General features: G+C 38.3%; 1 protein-coding gene across 4 annotated transcripts in view; it reads right to left on the reverse strand.

Annotated features, from left to right (window-relative positions):
- The window catches only part of ZNF608 (zinc finger protein 608), a 102,917-nt gene extending 85,986 nt beyond the window's left edge, over positions 1 to 16,931 (reverse strand). For 2 of the 4 annotated variants that reach the window (XM_037901640.2, XM_027823266.3), the window contains exons 1-2: positions 14,451 to 16,922; positions 12,508 to 13,568 (exon numbers count right to left, since the gene is read on the reverse strand). In XM_037901640.2, coding sequence (XP_037757568.1) covers positions 12,508 to 13,398 — 891 coding nt within the window. In that variant the 5' untranslated portion in view covers positions 13,399 to 13,568; positions 14,451 to 16,922. Of the gene's footprint in view, positions 1 to 12,507; positions 13,569 to 14,450 lie in introns of all 4 variants that reach the window. The other 2 variants (XM_007060862.3, XM_027823265.3) reach the window with 2 other exon arrangements.
- Between the last annotated feature and the right edge of the window lie 4,740 nt (positions 16,932 to 21,671).

Below are 21,671 nucleotides of genomic sequence, written 5' to 3' on the forward strand. Positions count from 1 at the left end.
GCCCAAAGATATTGTGTATATGTGGGTATCTACATTCATGTTTATATGAACTGACAGAAAAGAGAGTGTGATGGTGATATGCTACTACATAAGCGTAGGGTAGCTAATGAAATTTAATTATTTTTTACATTTTCATGTCCATAAATAATAGAATTGTTGATAGTGTACCAATAGCTCAATTTACAGGTGCAAATCTCATTTAGAAATGACAGGTACTTAGCAATATCAACTTCAGCAATTTACTTTCAATGAAATTCTGCAAGCCTATTTAAAGTCTATTACAGCTGCTGACATCAATCTGCCAAGCTGTAGAGTGCTAAGCTCTACTAAACATTTGCACCTATAAATTTAGCTACCGGTGTACTTGAGTTAAATACACAGCATTTCTCCAGATATGCTACTAGAGATATAATACAGTGAGGTGGAAATGCAATATGGTGGGAATGTCAATGGGAGTTTTGCCTAAACAAGGTCTGCACATTGGGGTCCTTTAGAGTTTTAGGTTCCTGTGCTTCCCCCAATCCTAAATGCCCCACAAATTAAGGTCTAGTTCTGAAAGTCTTTATGGCACTATTTCCTACTCATCCAAGTGGCCCTATTATAAGCGCAGAAGTCCTAACTGAACTACTCACGTGAGTATAAGTACTGTTGCCAGAGAAGTTTGCAGGATCACATCCTATCCATTACAATATACATTTAAAAGGGAAACACTCACATTTTAACAGGTTTCAGAGTAGCAGCCGTGTTAGTCTGTATCCACAAAAAGAAAAGGAGTACTTGCGGCACCTTAGAGACTAACCAATTTATTTGAGCATAAGCTTTTGTGAGCTACAGCTCACTTCATCGGATGCATTCAGTGGAAAATACAGTGGGGAGATTTTAATTAGCCATATCTATTTTAATCTTGCCAACACCAGGAAATAAGATGAATCTAAGACTCTTCCTCGACCAATCAAATAATTACTCTTAGCTGACGGAAGAAGAATAGAAAATAAGCATTTTCTTTCTCCTGCACAATATCTTAAATCATCAGAAAAAAAGATTTCTGTGTTGTTGATTATGCACAGGATCGGTGTTCTTATATTTTGAATTGCCAGGATAATTATAAATGAGGAAATATAAAAAGAAATTGCTGTAGTTTTAACTTCTCTATATGTACTACATTTTCAATAATCTCAGAAAGCTGGGGAGGTTTATGGGTGGGTTTTTTTAAATTCAGAGGACATCTTTAAATCTATGCTAAATATTAGCGTTTGAGGGAAAATGTAAACCTTGCAAGTCACTTGAAAACAGTTGGCAACTTTTCCTCTGAAAGTAAATCCAAGGGCTCAAAAAATAAATATTCAAGAGCATTAATTTGTTTCTAGATGTGTGCATGCAAGTAAAACAGCAGTCATAATGTGGAAATTTCAGTCACATTTTGCAACTAATTGGAAGCAGATTAGAATTCTGCCTCAGGGGAACATTGTCAAACTAGAAGCTGGAGCAAATGAAGAAAGAGGTGAAAGAATCGTGAAGAGCTGACAGATTTACAGTGCTCAAGGCAATAAACGGGTACTAGATGAAAATGAATGTGCTTCACTGTACTGCATGCAGTTCTCTCGGTCATATCTCAGCAACAGCAGCTTACAGCTATGAAACTATTATTTTCAGTGGAGCGGGTAGAAAAGCAAAGTGTAAGAGTTCAAAGTATATATTCAGACTGAATGTAAAAATCACACAACAGTTGTCAGAGACATAAATCAAATTATTAACTTAAGATCCTATTCTGCAATTTATGTGCACGTTGAGTAGTATTTACTAATGCAACTAATCCCAGGGACAACTAACGCGGGAAACTGCTACTCAACACGAGTAAGGATTGCAGACTCAACATGATCAGGAGATGCAGAATCAGGCTCTTCATGGAAAAAAATAAAAGCAGATTTTTTTCAAAAAATACTAGCAATGACAAGATAACCTGGGGACAGATAAATCAGAGTTCCCAAATGTCAGTGGGGAAAATGTATTTAAAAGAGAGGGGGATACAGGGGAAGAAAAAAAAAAGATACACCAGTTATGGTGGAGAGTATAGCAATGGTGTAATGGAAACAGCTGCCTGCCTTCTTCTTCAGTGTCTGGCATCTGCTGAAGCATCATGGGAAAGGCTGATGAAGGATTTGGACAAGGAATGTAAATGTACACAACTGGCCAAAAGTAGCTGGATTCTGAAAAGCTTAGTTGCTATATTTTTTTAAACAATAGCGTGTTTTTATATTTTGTTTTTATTTTTTACAGCAACAAGCAATATTATCCGAGTTATATCAAATTATACCTTCATACCAGCTAAAAGAGTAGGGAATCTGAATATCTTCTTCTTTTTCCGCAGTAATTGATGATGTGAAGCAACAACATACGATATGCTCAAATTATGACCACAATGATTTTTCTCAGAGTCCAGATCTCAGCACAATTTAACCTTCATATGTACATCACATAACATTCGGTCAAGGGAGAATTAATTTATTAATACTCAAATATACTCGAGGTGTATCTTTCATATATCTTCAGGGAAAAAAAAATAAACTAACAACTTCTTAGCTATTTGGCCAATCTTATGTAAAACTTCCAACATCACCACCGACTCCCATTGAGAAAAGGGGTCAATTTCTGATTTGTTTGTGTGTCTAATTTTCACGCTTTGTTGCTAAGATATAGATCTAATTTCATTTCCCTCCCCCCAAAAGAAAAACAAGCAACGACATGAAACCCAGAAACATACAACTACTGCTGATGCTCTACAGTTATAAGCTTATAATAAAGCCCAGATTTGATAGTATTATCCATGTACTGTGGCAAACCACACACAAATAAACAGTTCTCCATGAAGAATAAAAACCTAAAGACCAAACCCTTCCAATTCAAACATTATTGTTACTTTTAACATGAGCCATCCATAAAAATCAGCCAAGGAGTTGACAGGAAATCCAAAAATAATTTGGTCTGGAACCTCTACACTGCGTGAAAGGAGGTTACAAGTTGCTTTTGACTCTTCCAAATGGTTGAGGTGGAAGAAACAGCAAAAAACTATAAAATCTAAGTTTATTTAACAAACACCTATCGTAGTACTGCTCTGACAGAGTCAGAACATTTTCTAGCATAGGTTATTATAGCATAGCTGAAATATCACTGAAGGTGGTTTTTTGAGTGGATTGTGCTTTTGGGTAGGAAAGAACTTTAACAAAACCTCTGAATTAAGTCAATGGCTAATGTGAAAGACTAACAGTATGCAAAATTAAACTGTATAGTGTGAACAGAGGCCAGATGTGCATCAAGCTTTCCTGGGAAACTGAGCCTAAACTTGGGAGCTTTCTTTAATCAAAAGGATGAAAGAAGGTGACTTCTAGGAGTTTACAAAAGTGTGACCAATTGGAGCTTAGTCTTCTATTGCTAATTGAAGCATAAAAAAGAGCCAGTTTCTTAGAACCAACTACAAACATCTACGTTTTATATTCCATTGCCACATGATAAAAACCAGAATCAAGCTAACTAGTAGAAAGTTGACTGGCAACCAAAGACCAAGCTATTATTTCAAACTGTCATGGGAAGGCTATAAAATTGCTACCAGCTCTCCTCAAGTTACCCTTCAATAAAAAGAAGCCATCAGGGAAATAAGAGAAAAGAAAACACATCAAAACCTTTAAAGTTCCTTTAAGTAAAATTATACTTCTGTGGCACAATGCCATCTGCTTCCTGGTTAACATAATAAGACAATACCACAACCTGAACATCAGCTTTTTAAAATTGCTAAGCAAAATAAAAAATATGATCAATATATTTTCATCTGTTCTTTTAACTGTAAAAGCTGCATTCACATGGTATGATTGGAATATGCCTAAAATGTCCATGTGGACACATATTTCTTATGTTACTAGTTGACAGTGAAGGTTCCCAGGAGGCAGAAAACGCAGTTGTCAAGCAGGGATAGTCCCTGTGAATAATATTCAGACATAAAAATGAGAAAAAAGTTAAATCAAAAATCAAGAACAATTTTAGTGTTCACAATAATTATTTTTTCCACACAATTGTCTGTAGCCATGAGCCAGAAAGGATTTCATGTAAAGGATTCAAAATTCACCTAAAGCACTGCTTTTTTTGTTTTTTAAATTTACTGGGAAAAATAACTTCAAATTTAAACGGACACTAGCTTTGTAGAGTCTCTGAAGACATTGTGTATGCGAAGTGCTGGAAAAGGTGACATCTTTCTTTTCAAGTTTAGTAGTATTTGCCTACCTAGATTAAATAAGAATACTAATATTATTAAACTTCTCTCACACTAAAGCATAATGTATTTTGAATCACAGTGTTGACCCAGGATTTTAGCACTTATAAGGGACACAGACACCAAGACTGTGCAGCCTGAAGTGTAAATCCAAGCAAGACAGACATCAGAATTCACCACATGCGTCCATAAATTAACTGATCTATTCCCAAATGTATTTTAATCAAAATTCAACAGCCATAGGAAAAAAGTGCCAATCTCCCCTCTTGATTTTTCTTTCAACTTTCTCTTCCACAAACACAAAATAAAAAATACAAACAACTCAATTGTCAGTCACGCCATTCTGAATAGTTTTACAACCTTTCTTTCAAGTGTAAACGCTTTGTTCCAATTGCCAAGACCATTTACTCTGAATTAAAGAGAAACTGCAACACAATGATTAGTGCAACCTCAGCTACAGCACAGTGCAGTTCTAGACTAGTCTTTATAGTTCAAGTAGCAATTCATTGCTTGCACTCAGCTGCTGATTTTTCATGGGTAAGATTAAAGAATACATCTGATTTAAAATTTGAATACTTTTGATTCTAAACCCAGCTTCAGATGATTTACACTAGCATGTTCTGAAACTACCAATAGGACACATTTATCAACTATTCTGTTCTAAATGTATTTTTCAATGTAGTGAAAATGGCTTAGAAGTTTGACAAGCCCTGAAAAAAGAACCTATGGCTTCTGTGATAAAAACCAGAGTAGCCATTTCTAAATTCTAAACAGCCATGTATTCAGATAATCCTCTAAAAGTAATGAAGAGGAAACAAACACGAGTTTGCAATCCTCAGCTATACAGAAATATTCTCTGTTTTTCCTATCTGTGTATAAATACAATTTCTAAATTATGCTTATTATTTAAAAACCTTAACAATATAACAATGCTGACCTGAGATTTCACTATAAATAGGCCAAATCCTCAAGTAGTGTAAGGGAATCAATAGAGCTAACTATCTATCTAAGGATCTAGCCTGATGTTCTAATTTAAGGGGGAAAGGCACAAATAAGAACCTGGACAAGCTCATCAACCATTCACAGAAATGCAGTGATGTGTTGAGGATTCTGGCTAGCATAACTGTATGTTATTATATAAGTATTGGGTAAAGCTTGTATTGTGCTTAATGAATTAAGTACAGAATAACCTGACACTCCCATCTGATAAATCTCTCTACAGACTTTGTCCAACAGGAATTATCCCAGCTAGAGGGCAAGAGATAATCTGAAGTACTACAAAAACTTGATTATAGTCATGGAGACTAACTGAGTACCATGGAACAAGTCAAGAAGATGCATCATTGCCTACTGCTTGAGTTATGCAAGGGAGTAAAACAGAGTAATAGAGATTATTCAATAACTGTATCTAGAGGGTAGGTATGCAGCTGCCTAAATACTGTAGCTGTGAAAAAAGTCTAGCCTGCCTTTGGGATAGTGGAAACTCCTGCACGTATACAGCATTGTCATTTCGGTCCCAGGACCTGAAGAAGAGCTCTGTTTAAACTCAAAAGCTTGTCTCCCTCACCAACAGAACTTGGTCCAATAACAGATATTACCTCCCCGGCTTTGTCTAACTCCTGCACGTTATTTTGCTCAAACCAATCATTTGTCCACAGGTGATCCTTGGTAGCTTGGGTAAGAGTCTGGTAGGAATCTTGAGTAAGGTCTGACAAGCACCACTATAGTGCATGCTTAGATGCCATATGCACCAGTAACACCACGCCAAACACAGTATGCAAGATGAAAAATTATACACAGGGCTTGAGTTGCAAAGAACATACACGCATGGTGTATATAGGCATTACTTACATAATTCGCATCTTTTTAGCTGCACTCTGCCTAATTTCATATTTGACTGTAGCCTCTTATCTCCATATTTCTTTATAGTATTGACTCTAATCTTCTGATGTAACCCTTGGGTCAAAACCTGCAACTTTTACTCACACATGTAGTCCCTACTTGTAGTCATAGTCTCAGTGGCTTCAAGGGAAATAAAGGTTTCATGATAGAGCACTATATTTGGATCACTTCCATCCTTGCTCAAGCATGGGCACCAGAAAAATGATGGCTTTTGTCTCCTGATTTCCCACCTCTACTTCTCATAGGATTTTGCCAAGTGCTCCTGGATCACAGTGCATACTTTATCTCTCAACTCAATCTCCAACTGATTGAGGTTTCTGTGTAACAATTTAAAGAAGTATAGTATACATTCTGTGACCTGCCAACCTGCAGCATGCCCTCGTTTTGGTCTCAGAAACTGAAGCAAGTTGGAAGTGCACAGGAGATGCATTAGAACCAGCCAGGCACTGTAAACTTTCAAATAGAATAGATTTGCCTTTGCTTCACGGAACACACTTACCTTCTCACTGGAAATGGTGAGCAAGAGGCCTGCTCCTAGAGATAAGGAGCAGACCTATCCATCCTTGAGTGACATCAAGCTCGCAGCTTTCTAATATGTACTATTAAGTTCCATCACCCCACACCACCTTTCAAGACTTTTCCTTTTTCCATAGAGAAATGCAGTTTATACCAACCTAATAAATATATAGGTTTTACAAAACACAGAATAAATCCTGCTCCCATTGAAGTCAATGTAACTTTTTGCTTGAATAAAACAAGCAGCATTTGGCCTCATATCTACTTTTACAAATACAAATCACCAGGATAACACAGTCCAAATGCAGAACATAACACTTAACATCCAAAAGACATGTTCAATTAATGGAAAGCAGGCCACAAATTCTCATATAGATGTCAATATTATACAGCCTAGAGCTGGCATCTTTTAAAAACTAGAGCACACGCTTCTTAACAAAAAACACACAAGTTTTACTATGCAAAGAAACTAGGAGTTTCAGATTATGATTTAAGTGCTTGTTGATAAAATAGCTTTCCAATTATCATGGCCCCCACAGGAAAAGCAGGAATGCATTATGTGTTAATGATCACAACCAGGGGTCCATGCTTTACTCTTTTGTCAGAACTATAGCAGATCCTCCCTGCAGCTTCACCATTAACATGTCTGTTTCCTGTCAGCCCACTCAGAGATAATGTCATTTATCTCAGGGTGGCACAAGACCAGTCATTAGCTTCAATAAAAGACCTCAAACAAAAGCCGGATGATGTTTTATCCGGGGCTCATAGTGCAGCCAAGAATCTTATTGCCTAACAGTTCAGAACTTAAAAGGTATCTTTTAAAAAAAAAAATGTCCAGCTATCAACAATTTTAGGACACTTGTTTGAACAGCAAAGTCTCTCCATGGATATTTTTAGTTAATGGTTTTATCACATGCAATTTGGTAACTGATAGGAGCTTACTAAATTTACCCTTCGAAAGATTTTTCCCTCATTGGGGAAAATTGACAGAATAATTCAGGTTCTAGCTAAACAATAAGATCTTTGAAGAAATGGCCATCATTGTGTTTGCCTGCGGGAGCTGATTCAGTATAATAAATTCTTCAGTGACTGAACTTCTGGAAATGTCTTTAAATAAAAGTGGAACTGGTTAAAATATGCGTACAAACATGTGTTTTCACAGTCTTGCTTGTATTATTGCAATTCAGAAAGTTTCAAAAAAAAAAAAAGTTCCAGGTGAACTTTTTTAAGTAATTAAAAAAAAGCAGGAGTCAAAATATGAGTAAATCTCAGCTATTCAATTCTTGTCTTTATGTTGAAAACTAGGAACAGATGGTACTTTCCATGTTACTTGACTCTGGTTATTGAACACCTTTGTGGTTATGGGAGAATTTTGGTTAGCACTTTTAACATACATTTCATTTATTGGACTATAAAATGCTACTTTGGAAAAACAAGTCTTTATATAACTCTAATTAAAACAATCTTGCAGTGAAACCATTTAACGTCGAGAACATGCTTAACCTCATGACATCTGGACAATCAATCCTTTCCTTTTTAATGGGTATTTATGAAGTTATTAAAATTGTAAAATTACTGATGTCCTAAGTGAAATATAATTTGCCTGAAGTTCAGAATAACCTCATCACCTTCAATACTTTGTGATATAAACATTCTAGACCACCTTCAATTGTTTTAATGCTACTTTAGCCTTGCACAGGAATTCAATAGCAAAGCTGGTCATACATATTCTAAGAGGTCAGCAAGTTCACACAGAAAGCTTTCCTCAGCCAAAGGGCAACACCTCTTCACCCAGCTCAGAAAGCACTGTCACATTACTAGACAGCACTACAGCACATTAGGACCTTGAGCTGTGCTTATTGTTAGACACCCATAGTTATCAATGATTTTAACAGCTAAATCCCTTATGTAGCTTTCAAAACAGTTTGCTATCAAACAACAATGGACTTTGTTCTTTAATTACAGCAAGTGACCTTTTTGCCCTTTTATTTCACAGTGAATAAACTACACCCAAGAAGTAGTGTTTGTAAGGCGCAAAATATATGGAAAGCATATCTCTATAAACTCATTAATCAGAACATGTTCTTCAGTGATTTACAAGAATTCCCTGATTAAGTGTAAAAACAACAGCTATACAAGAAGAATAAAATAAATGATGCCAGTCACATGTGAGTTAATTCACTGAAGACAACTTTCAGATGTGAAATGCCGTCTTAATGAAAGCCAATAAACCAATACAGGAGAAATAAATTCCATTCTGGAATATTACCAGATTTATTAATTTTAAAGATGGAAAACAGCTAGACTTTATATATATATGTATATAAAAAACTGTTGATATAGACTTTCTGAACTTCTTCCCCCCTCCCTAAACAAAGTTTTCATAGCCTATGCTTAGTATTCCTATTTTTAGTGTCTGTTGTGAGCCCCCACACACAATAAACAAAATCTAGGACATACTACTACTTATAATCTGAACATTTCTCAGTGTAAGAGCAATTAAAATTACAAAAGTATAACATGGGTGAAGAGTATATGTTGACCAATATTTACTGAGTAATTGTCCTTAAAAAAAACCTAAAGGGTGGAGAAAGGGGACAGCTTTTAACACCAAAAATCTTAGGAGTGGTTAGCCTACCTGTCAAATCTACCTATTCAGACATGGCACTGGTGTCTTAACCACAAAATGAGCTTCATGAATATAGCTCAAACATCTTAGAATTATAACATACTTTGACTTTATCCACATATTAGGGGAGTGGTGACTTTTACAACGTACTTGTGGTTTTTGCATAAAAGAGCCAGCAGGACACAGTCATTGATTTAATTAGACTTCATGAAATCCAATTTATCATGTTTTACATGACTTTCTGCAGTAAGGAAACAGAATAAACAGACCAAAAATAGACATTTGAGCATACTGTGAAAATTAAACAGTGACTGCAACTCTTGGGAATCTACTCCAAGCTTTTAACAAAGAGTAAACAAACAATAAAATATCCTCCAATACCATACAAAGAAACTCAGGTTTAAAATTTGTGGGCATTAACTAATTTGTATCTAACAACATATTATTCAAATTTACCAAGCAACTCATTCATAAAAGATTAAAACAACTTGAAATTGATTTTAACAGCCAGGCTTGAAAATTATATAGTCATCTACGGTCACAACAGTGCTTTTTGGTCATGTCACATCTATAGATACACGTGTGTATAGCCAAAGCAGAAAAAAAAAAAAGATTCAATCTTAAATCCCTAAAATAATTCTCTTGAATGATTTGTAAGTCTTTTTTAAAACTGAAGTTTCATTGATCGCATTACAGGCTGGATCTAAAATTGCAACCAAAGTCTGCAGTGAGTTCTACTTTCATATGCCAAGTAGGAGACGTTCTTTAAAGAAAATTGCTCTCTGGAGTGAAACACTAAGGGATGTTGTTTAAAACAGTAAGCCAGTGCACCAGCGTGATAGACAATGGCCAGCACTGCAGGACTCTAACGTGTGAAGCGTATATTAAAGTCACTGTGTGCCAACAGCAGTGGGTGTTAGTGGAATTGCAAGCTCTGAGAATTCTATAAAGCCAAGAGCTGGAAAATAAGGTGTACCTTTGGCTCAAAACTACTCCTAACATGTTTGTTCTTAATTTACCTATTATCCCATTTACATTACACTGACTGAAGATTACTTGCATGTATATGAATTCATTCTTCATACAATTTCCTGTGTGACTAGAGTGAAAAGAACACAAAAACTGAGAAACCACACTACTCTCTAATCTCTGTTGCCATGACAGCAAGCCTTTGAGATACTGAAATGTTCAGATTGCCAGCTAAACAAAATTGTTGAATGTGAACATTTGGCTGAAAGATTAAAAGGCTAAGGGGGTTGCAAAAGGGCAGTACCTCCCACATTCCAGGCAGCCACTGAATCCAATCAAATGGCTCTGACTCTTTAACCAGAACTATTGTGAAGACTGGATTAGGGCAATTTATCTAGATAGTTAAAGCAGATTAGAGAACTGCAATTTGAAGACTACTGGTAACAAAAGTAAATGTCTACTGTATGTCCTAAATTAGTAAAAAGACCATAGGATTTTAGGACACCTTTCTGAGTGACAGCAGACCTTTAGTAAATCAGAGTGCAATTTACACCTGTGAATTAATTAAAGCAACCTAGTTTCTCTCATCTGTATTTAGAAAAATCAAACAGAGCATTCAAATTGACCTGTAGATATATTATCCTAAAAGTGGCAAAATACCTACAAATGCGAAATTCAAATTTTCTCCTCATACAAGACTTTTGAATCTATCTTTACATTTTCTTAACATATTTAATGTCACAACCCCCAAAATCTAATCCTATCAATAGCCCAAGAGTTTGTTGAAACGTTACACAATCTTAAACATCAGCAATGACACATAAAAAGAGGCTCATAATATGTTGTAAATAGCATAAATTTTCCCAAGGACTTCAATCCAGCTGGACTCTGGTAAACAACTCTGTACACTTAACACTAGCCAGAAAGTTTTCCCATCACTTAGAAGTTAGTCAGGGAAGTTGCAAAAGCAGGTAATTTAAGAACAATTCCAGACAATCATGCCACAGGTTAATACCCTTAAGGTTTTGGGTTGTTTTTTTTTTTTTTTTTTTTTTTGGGGGGGGGGGGGAGGTGTCTTTGTTTAACCCAACCCGTAGAATTCATTTGACTCTTAATTATGGGCCAACAATAGCCCCCTAGATCCTAGAGAAGAAACCTTCTGCCCTCTGGATAGAACAATTGCTGCTGACACTAGAACCTGCCTGAATGAGCAATAACAATAGCCAAGAAAACCAGCTCTCTCCCCGCCCTCCCTTAACAATACAAGGCCATTTATTCTTACAGAGAGCATCCTTTATGCATTAACACAGAAAGGAAAACACACACACACACACACCACTTGATTTCTTTCACACATTTCAACCACTCAGCAAACAAGAAGTTCACAGCCAAGAACCTTTAGGGCTCAGATAAGAAAGACTGCCCTGACAGGAGAAAACTGTTCCCCCACATTTGAGAGAAAGATATTTTGTACATATATCAGAGTACAAGGTGCACTCCCCTCCCCCAACTCCCTTCCTCCAGGCCGATTATTACAGGCACTGAGTGTCTTCTGGCTCAGTGCTCCCCTTTCCCCACGCCAGCTTCCGAGGCCTCTTGGCTGTTGTAAACACAAGAGCCCCCCAATACCAAAAAGACCCCAGACTAGGGTGGATGAAAGAGCCAAAGTATCTGCAGATGCATCTCTCCTCCCTATCACAATCTAAACTCCAAAGAGAAGGGTGGGAAGAAAGGATGTGAATTTCCTTTCCACCTTGGCAGAAGGAACATCCGCTTTTATACTAGAGTGCACAATAAAAAGGACAGTAAACAAAACCCAGGCAGCTAGGTCTGAGCCACACACACAAACCAGCCTCCGGTCTGCAAACACGTGTCCTCGGGGGTTGCAAACATCACTTCGGAATGTTACACTAATAACAGCCCCATCAGGGAGGGTCACTTCGAATTCTCCTTTAAAATAAACAAAGGAGGAGACACAACAACACGAAACACACGTTTGGCCACATTTGGGAAGATACTGGGGATGGGGAGGGGGGAAAGAGAAATTAAAGACAGGACGAAAATAAGACTCCAACGTAGCATTTTCTGTCCGGGAGTGGGGTTTGTACACACAGATTATATGTATATCACAAACGCATAACATCAATAACAGGAGCTAGGAACACAGCTGCGGGAAGTTTGTAATAGACACAGGGGGGGAGATAGCTAGGGAAAGAAGAGCTTGTCCTACCTTTTCTGTTTTCAATTTCTTGATTCGCCTGTGGTTCTCCTCCTCCTCCTCTTCCTTCTTTACCAAAATAGAGTTCCCCATTAACCCTGAATCCGGGGCGCTTTTGCTCACCTCCCCCACCGTGGAGGAGGCGCAGTGGAAGGGGCTGTTGCTCCCACCACCGCCTCCCTTGGCCCCGAAGCCATACAGGTGCCCAGAGGGAGCTTGACTGCTGCCACCCCCACCGTTGGGGTGGCCCTGCTGCAGGTCATGCTGCTTGTCCTTCCTGGATTTCCCCGCATCCTTATCCCGCTTGGAGCCTCTGCTGCCCTGGGTTTTACCTGGTTTCTCCTCTTTGTTTTTCCCGCAAGAGGCAATAGAGTTGTTGTTGCTGGTGTTGTTATTATTGCCGTTTGGGTTGCTGCTCACACTTTGACCCAGTGCTGAATTCATGCCAGTTGCCTCTCCAGGGCGCCCTTGGACTTCCTGCCTCTTGCCAGCACTGCTGATCTCAGGAATCCCATACAAGGCAGCAGAAGGCAGAGATTTATTAGCATCCTTAGAAGTTTTACTCCTTTTCACTTTTGATTTGCTAGTCTCTTTGTGAGAGGAATTCCCCTGGGGGGCAGGGGGCTGAACAGAAGCAAATTTTAGGCCATCAGCTAAGGCTGAGGTAGCATTAGCCCCACTGGAAGCCAGACCCCCACAATCCTTGGAGCTGGTGCTGCTGGTGGTGGTGGTGGTGGTATTAGTGGAATTATTCATCTCAAATTTCTGTCTGTCCTTCTCCAAATCGGCGTCCAAATCGATTATTAAATTTCCAACACCGATTTCCCAATCATCGCCACTGTCATAAGTATCAACCGCGTTTGGATCCACACCTTTGCCTGCAGTGGAAGTGTTCACTGACATCCTGAAGATGAGATCTCTAGAATAAAAATCCGATGAACTTTCCTTTGGAGATGAGGGGACATTCGTTTATCTCCGTTGGGCTTTTCTTTTTAAATTATTATTTAACTCTTCTTATCTTCCTCCCCCTGGTATGTCTAGGTTTATACCCTGAAGTCCAGGTCCACCTTTTCCTGTGAGGAGGGGAAAAGTCGAATATTTCTTGTCTGGATATTACCAGAATATAATACGATTAATATAAGGGGCAAAGGAGAGGGGGAGCAAGATCATTCAATGTTTCCACGTTTAATTTTGTTTTAAAAGTTGTTAAATAGGAGGCAATTGCTTGTGATTATTTTATAGTGAACAGCTTGAATCTAGTTGTACCCCAACATCCATAATCACTCTTAAAATACTCATCTATAAAAAAAAACAAACCAGCGTAACTACATGATTTAAATCCACAAAGTCAGGGACATACGGAGTTAGGGCTGGTGACTAGCTGTTGGAGCACATGTGTAATATAAGCTCCTGGACCACCACTTAGACACAAAAGCCAGAAAGGAAGGACACAGCTTCAGCCCTCACTGCATTCCTTGGATTTTGTGGCTTTAAACCAGACCCTTGAAGTTTTGTGACTTTTCTATACTATTTTTTACCCCAATTTTACTTAACCTTGGGGGGGCGGGGGGCATGAAGCCTGTTTTTCATTAACACAAGATAGCTTCCATTAAAAAAATCAACAACCTATACTTTAAATGGTGCATTTACTTGAGAAATATCCATCTTCATGAGTAAAAGTGTCTTTTCTTTTTAAAATATACCCAAGATAATTCTAAAATCAGTTTTAATGCACTCCTAGGTTACACAATTGCTCACTCTGTTAAATATAGTATTCCTGACTGTACAGGAAACTGATTAAGACATACACTTTAAGTGATCTGCACCAAGGTGGCCTCAATGACCGCAAATGAGTGTGTGTTTGACAAAGCTTAGTTAAAACGATTTTTAAAGGGATCTATCCCTTTTACAGTTGACTGTCTCAATATTTATACATATATAGGCATATTGCTTACCTTTAATCCTTTATCATTTTTTAATTAAGCCAGCAAATCAAAATGCTGTCCCCACTCGACTCAGCAACAACTCTGTGCCTCATTTTACTTAAAGAGCAAAGTGATCAAGAAGTAGAAAACAAAATAACATCTCAGCCAGTATAATCGCTCAAAAAGATATCTCCCCCCATTTTGGCACACGGATCAGGAGTCCTTTTATTTGTGTTGGTTTTCCTCCTTTCTTAAAAATGTTGTTCCTCAACTTTACAAGCTGGAAGATAATATTTCACATTCAGAACAGGAGCATCAAGGACCAGGGTTTTTTGTTTGTTTTTTTCTTAACAGGCACCGAGATATAATAATAACAATTTTAAAATGTTTTCCAACTTCACATTCCGTCTTCAACTCCAGACTTCAGAGCCATCCTGATCAGTAAGTAATGATCCCATGAAACAAACCTACAGGCGTCCGGTTGTTACAAGACAGAATGTGCTAACATCAGGATAAATTAGTGAAAGGGAGGAAGGAAAAAAAGAAGAAAGGACTGAAAATCTGGGCTGGATTCCGCCTGTTACTCGGGAAGTGGCATTTTTTCCGCCGGTCCTGACAGATCTGATTTCTTGAACTAACTTAAGGAAGGGGGGAGGATGAGGAGGGAAAGGGGGGGCGGAGAAGAGGGAGGGGGAAATCAGTGTTCTGATAAACCAGTTATCAGAACATTTCGTGGGAGTGGAGGAAAGAGTGTGTTTTTAAATTAAGTAAATCTTCCCAAGGGTACGATCTGGGGATTCCCCCCCCCCTTTTTTTTTCTCTTTTGTATATTGTAAAAAAAAAAAAATAGCATCCAAACTACCCGGGGGAGCGGGGGAAATCCGGGAGCTCAGGCTAATCAGTCATGTTGCAAGTAATTCAGTAATTAGAGACCAAAGAGATAAAATAGACTTTGGGTTTTTGCAGGATACATTTTTTCCTTATCGTTTCAGCAAACGTTGCATCGTCTTTTTATTTATTACCCCTCATGACTTCCTCCCCTTTTTGCCTTTAAGTCAGATAGTCTCGGAGCTTGGCTTAGTATTTTTAATTAGCTGGCGTTTGGAAGCTAAAAGCTGTAATGAATTGTTGATGGATTGGAAAGGAGAGCTGGTTTGCTGGAAATGTTAGGGCAGGAGGGGGGATGGGCGAGTTACCAACAACCAACCATCTAAAAGGAGCGATTTTGTTACAGTTCAAGCCTTTCTCATCACGTGACGATCAAGGGCTCAATTGGTTGTCGTGAGAACAAAAATGGGTGACAAGCGTATCAAGAAAATACTGATCTGGTCTTTAGGGGGAAAAAAAACTTAAGGTCTGTTTCTCTCCCTCCCCCTTCTGCTGCTGGCACAGCTACAAGTTATGAATGTGAAACATTTCTCTCTGCGAACTGGGTCTCTGAAGTTAGGAATGAGTAAAATGTACTGAACACCATGGCAAAGCATATGTTTTAGAGAAACACCTTATAAAATCTTTCCTCGAGTTATCTGCAATTTGTAGTAGTTTAGAGACACGGGATGGGGAGGTTATTTCAAGGTTTTAATATCTTCGTATATAAAACATGACTAAACATTTGATAGCTTCCAAGTTAGTCTCCATTCTAAACCCAGGGTAGATTCTGGTTGGGGGATGGCTGGCTTTGGGGGGGTGGGGGTGAAAAACGCTCACTGCACCACAACGTATGGGCGTCACTATCCCCTACTTTAGCATTACATTATTGGTATTAACACGTGACAGAAGAAGAAAAAAAACCTCCTGCTCCACTACCCTATTTTGTACCCCTAAGGTCCTATTAACAAGTTGCTTGCTGATTTTTAGGGGGGATTGGGTGGAGAGAGAGAAAAAATATGCTGGCAGGCTTGTAGTTGTGTCACTTTGATTTTCCCCTCTTGGTTAGTTTAAAAAAAAAAAAAACCCAAAAAGGTAAAAACGCCCCCCTCCCCCCGCCGAGTGCACCGTCAAGTATGATTTGTGTGAGAAGCTACAATGCTTTCACCCTCCTCACCTTCATATCCCTTAGATAACTCAGCCTACTCGTGGTTTTTTGTTTGTTGTTTTAAAACACAAATAACTAGTTCCTTATTTCAATGCACAAAACTCATAATACTCCCCTTCGCATGAAAAAAATCCCCTCTAAGTGCTAGAGACACACCACGCAACCGTACTTACGATCTGTATTGGATCGAGTTGACCTTTTCCTTCTAACTGCATTGAGTGTGTTTTTGTTGCAGCCGCTTTTTATTTTTGGAAAAAAAATCTAATTTCTTCAACAGATTTATTGTGTTTGGAAGAAAAGAGCACCCGATTTCATGAACCTTCTTTTTTAAAACAAAATTAAAAAAATAAAAATCCCCCTACACACATATACACACATACACACTACACAACAAACTGGCTTTACTGCAATAGTGAGCTGCAGAAATCAGAACTGGAGAAGGGAGAGTGTGAAGCAAGCACAGACTCTGTACCTGAAAGGGACTTTTCTTTGTTCCCAATGCCCTTTCCCATCTGCCCAATCAGAGACCAGCTTTTATGAAACCGGGCTCTCCGATTGGCTAGCTGCTCCTCTCGGCTGCTGAAGGGGGTGAAAGGGAGAAACACACACACACGCATACATACATAGAAGCCTTGTATTTTGCAATCCTCAAACTACATTTAGTGCTACAGCAGGCAGCCTCCTGCTGCAGCAAGATACAAATCATGTTTCCCATTTCAATTACAGCATTATCCTATATAACATTTTATGTCAAGACAACCAAATAGGGAGGCGAGCAGCCCAGCCAAGCCTCACACAGTGGGAGGAGGACTTCCTCATTTTCTTTTTAATTTAATTTCAAGGCAGTTTTCAAAGCAGTGATGGATGATTTTTCTGTTTCAAAGAGGCAAATTAAAATCTCACTCTCCGTTTTTAAATGCCCCCTCATTCAGAATTGTAACAGTTTGACACGAAACCGAGAGAGAGAGGCTGTTACATGAGTGCGATCATTTTCATGTTTAGTGAAGGAGAAAAGCAAACAATGTCTTAAGAAGGGGAGGCTCAGCAAAGAACAGAACTGGATTCCATTCCTCCCCCTCACCCACCCCAGCGTTAGAGAGACACTCAAGGTACTGCAGCGTGTTCGGTTTGTCCTTATTCCTCAGCCTAACGCTTGTCCCTTCCTCAGAGTTTATTTCATGTTCATTTTTACAATAGGACTTACAGGAGACAGTGCGGTTTCTCTGTTGTTGAAAAAACACGTAACCCTTTTGTTTCCAGTTTCCTCATTTACTGCTGCAAGCACTGAACTGTGAATGCAAGCGACCATATAACTACCACGTGAACAACACCCTTTCACAAGAATCAGTAACACAAATCTTTTCTAGCAGGCTTTGTCTTGCGTCAAAAAAGGGGGAAAAAATCTTAATCAGTTCTTTTGTTTAGCCTTAGATCCAAATGCTCTTTAAAATGCATTTGAATTGATTAAAAAACGTGAGTACGTTCCTTATGCAGCTTAAATTGATCAGTTTGCTAGGCACAGCCCCTCCCCCACCCACTCTGCAGAGAACAATTTCTACATTGAAGGGACCCAACAAACATGAATGTCTTGTCGAGAATTGAATTAACTGTAGGACGAAAGGCTGATAACCCAGATAATGTGTCTCTGCGGTCACATATCATGAGGTTGATGGGGTCTAGCATGAAAATAATAGTTTGTATGGGTAATTTAATATTAAAGTCTATTAACTACCCTGGAGTCTGGCTAACTGTGCGCTTTTATTTTTCATTTATGTCTCATTTCAAATCCTCTGTGTGTGTATTTGTGTGTGTAAAGTATCTCACTCTGAAAATCAATATTGGACTTTTCTTATCTTTGAATAGCTAATTGAAAATTTTGTCCAAATCATAGTTTCCGGGAAGACGTTAAAGCACGACATTTGTAAAACTGCATACAGATGACAATGTGACAAGATACGCTTTTGGATTTTGTCCAACTGAGCAAATTATGTGCATTAGTGCTTATACGGTCGACACTTAACATCAAAATGATGTTTAGTAGAGTATTTTCGGATGAGTAAACATTTTAGATCCTTCTCATTTCAGAAGTAACAGTTAAAGAAACATTTGGTTGAATAAAAATCACTTCTGATTTAGTTGTCTTACCAAAACACTAGACAGCCTCTGTCTGTTCTTTAAAACCAAACTGGAGTTGATGCTGCAATAAACAACATTTTCCATTCTTCTCTGTGGCGAGTGCATACTTCTTTCCCCTTTGGCCGCATAGTGAATCACAACACGTCTGAATTATTGCTAATGTATCATATAACTGAGATCGTCTTTAAACCTAATGAAAACTATATTTTAATGACCGTAAACTACAATAATGGGTCGCTTCTCCTGTTCTCCTTTCCCCAGCTATACTGAAATTTGTTGAGAGTAAAGAGTACACATCACACCATATGTTGTTTGGATAGTTGCATGGAAGGAACGATGTATGCTCCCCTTCCCTTTCTTTTAAAACATATCACCTTTTGGTGCTGCTAGAGAAGGGTCTAATTCGCTCAGATAAAGTAATTGCCAAGAAGGCCCTTGATGACATTAAACATTTGAAATTGTTTTAAAAAATACCAGTTTGCGTACACTATAAGTAGGAAAAGGCATTTAACGATAGTGTGAAAGAATCAGTCGAGAATACTTCTTAGGGGTGGGTGAGAAGGGGGATTCTTGAGCATGATCGTTATGTAAGCAGGGTTTGCTGTGTGGACTCTTACACAGGCCATCTCACAATACACAACACTATGCCAACAAAGTAAGTGCTTGCAAAGTGCCTACTTCCAAAGCAGCAGTGCAATGCAAATCAGTGTAAACACTGAAGAATACACGGCTACTCCTACCTTCTATGTTCTTTAAATTGCTATGCACATAATAGCTGGTATGGATACTGTGACATGGTTGTGAAAAAAAGAGTGTGACATGAAACTTTATTTTAATGATTTAACTTTGTGCTAGTGAAGCTTTTAAAATCAGCAACATCGAGGCTACTTCTCCCTCCCCCACCACTTAACGCAGATCATTGTTGCTGGGTTTTTTACAATATGTGTTTTACAGATTTAGGTAATAGCCCTGATTTTTCAAAATCGACCTCTGTTTAGACACGTTTCACTTTGGGCTGTTTCTTGTCTGCAAAATTACAGTCATTTGCACGTTATTATTACAGTGAGTAGGAGACAGATTGTATTTAGCATTGGGTGGGGGAAGGGTTATTATGGGAAGTGATCTGCTACCGTCAGCACATAATTTCATCCTGAAGAAAATTGCTTCTGAATGGCTGGTCTGTTAGGTAGCCAAGGAATGGTCACTGGGAAAGATTGCAAAAATGCGCCCACTGCTTTATCTGAATTAGTCAACCTTTCTAAATTTTTTGAAAGGACGGCCTATTGAACAGATGTTTGTGCAACTGAAGCGGGCATTATGTAGATGAAATAGCGTCACCTTACCCCGCAGTTCAGATAACTCGCGGGGGGGGGGGGGGACGGACCCCAATACATATAGCTACATGTTTTGTGTCGTTTATTGACTGATTATTAAGAAGCTTTTTCGAAAGGAACGATTACAGCGAGCCCATTGCCAGGGGCTGCTGTATCTTCAGCGCTCAAACGTCATCATGAGTGGTTGCAGAAAGATTTCTCAAAAGAACTCCTTTGTGAAGGGGAAATGTCCTTCATCCTAAAAGAATCTAACACCCTCTGTATGAATGAGCATCCAGAGGCTTTTCCACCTTCATTAATTTCTGCCTGCTCTCCAAACTGAATTACAATTTTGTATTCGTGCACATTTTAAAAGACCCGCACAAGGCCAATAAACTTGTGATGTTTGTCAGAAATAGCACAACCTTGTTTAATTAAAGCAATTGTAGACTGTTATGAATCTTGAAGAAAACCTCACTCTATTTAACTAGCCAGGCATGTGCATCAAATTTGCTAAGCAAATTTACCAGCAAAAATCTATTTTTAGCAAAAAGAATGATAGGCTATTATATGAAACCCTTTGGCTGTTTGAAACCTATTTCTTGTGAACAAATGTTTCCTTTTTTCCCCCAAAACAGCTTTTTAAGAAGATGAATTGGTACCGAGAATATTTAACAAGCAACAGAAAGTTGTGTTGCCTATCTTCTCAGCAAAGTTCCTCTTTTTCTTTCCTTTAAAGGCTGAAGTGAGCCTGGAGTCCGGCAGCCAATCATCATTATGGAAATATGCTTTTAAGCCTTCTCATTGGCTGATACACAGGCCAGTATATTCAGTTAGCAGCAATACAGCAGAGTCTGCACACCGACCTCGGCCTGGTTTATGCCTTTTGTGGAGGAGAGAGTCAGGTCATCTTATTTTTCACATTCCCTGCTCCACAAAGCATTCTTTGTAAACAAGCAGTTAACCATGGAGAAACATATTAGCTATGTGCAAATATATTCCCACTGGGAAGATGTTCGTGTTTTTGTTAACACTAGTCCCTCTGACATATCTGATTTTAAAATAATTGTATTTTTAAAAAGTATTTTTTAAATGTTTGAATAAAATCTTAATTTTCAGCTGGGTTTTTATTGTCTTATTTTATTGTTTAAAAATAAGAGAGTCCCTGACTGTTGCTCTTTGTTTCTGATTTGTAAAAGGACTGTGTGGGATTTTTTTTAACTAAGGGAGCTGAGAGGTGTATATGGAAGCTGAGAGGTGACAGTATCAATGCTAAAAGTACCATAGCAGCAGTAACTAAACCAGCATTTCTTCTTTTAACCTGGCATCCAAAAGGAGACAATATCTAGTTTCCTATTAATTATTTTACTCGATTAATTAAGTAAAAGTAGAATGAAATGTTGTTGTATATAGCACCTTTTATATACAAGGCACACCATAGTACTTTTGAAAGCAATACATTAGATACCTGTGGGGCAATGATTGTATAGACAAATAGAGTTAGCCATTATACACTTAGCAAATAGTTCATAAACAGACTTACACAGAGGGTATTTTACTGAAAGAGAATATTAGTGAGGTTATCCCCTATTCCTTTACAACAGTCTTTAAATTTCACCTGAATAATCACAAGGTACCTCAATTTAATGTTTAATCTGAAAGTCAGTCTCTCTAATTGTGCAGGATGCAGGTAGGTATTGCTGTGCATTGTATATGACCACAAGTCACCTCAATGGTGTTTAGAGAAGGGCAACAAAAATTATCAGG

This window comes from Chelonia mydas, chromosome 5, assembly GCF_015237465.2.
Source record: "Chelonia mydas isolate rCheMyd1 chromosome 5, rCheMyd1.pri.v2, whole genome shotgun sequence".
NCBI lineage: Eukaryota > Metazoa > Chordata > Testudines > Cheloniidae > Chelonia > Chelonia mydas.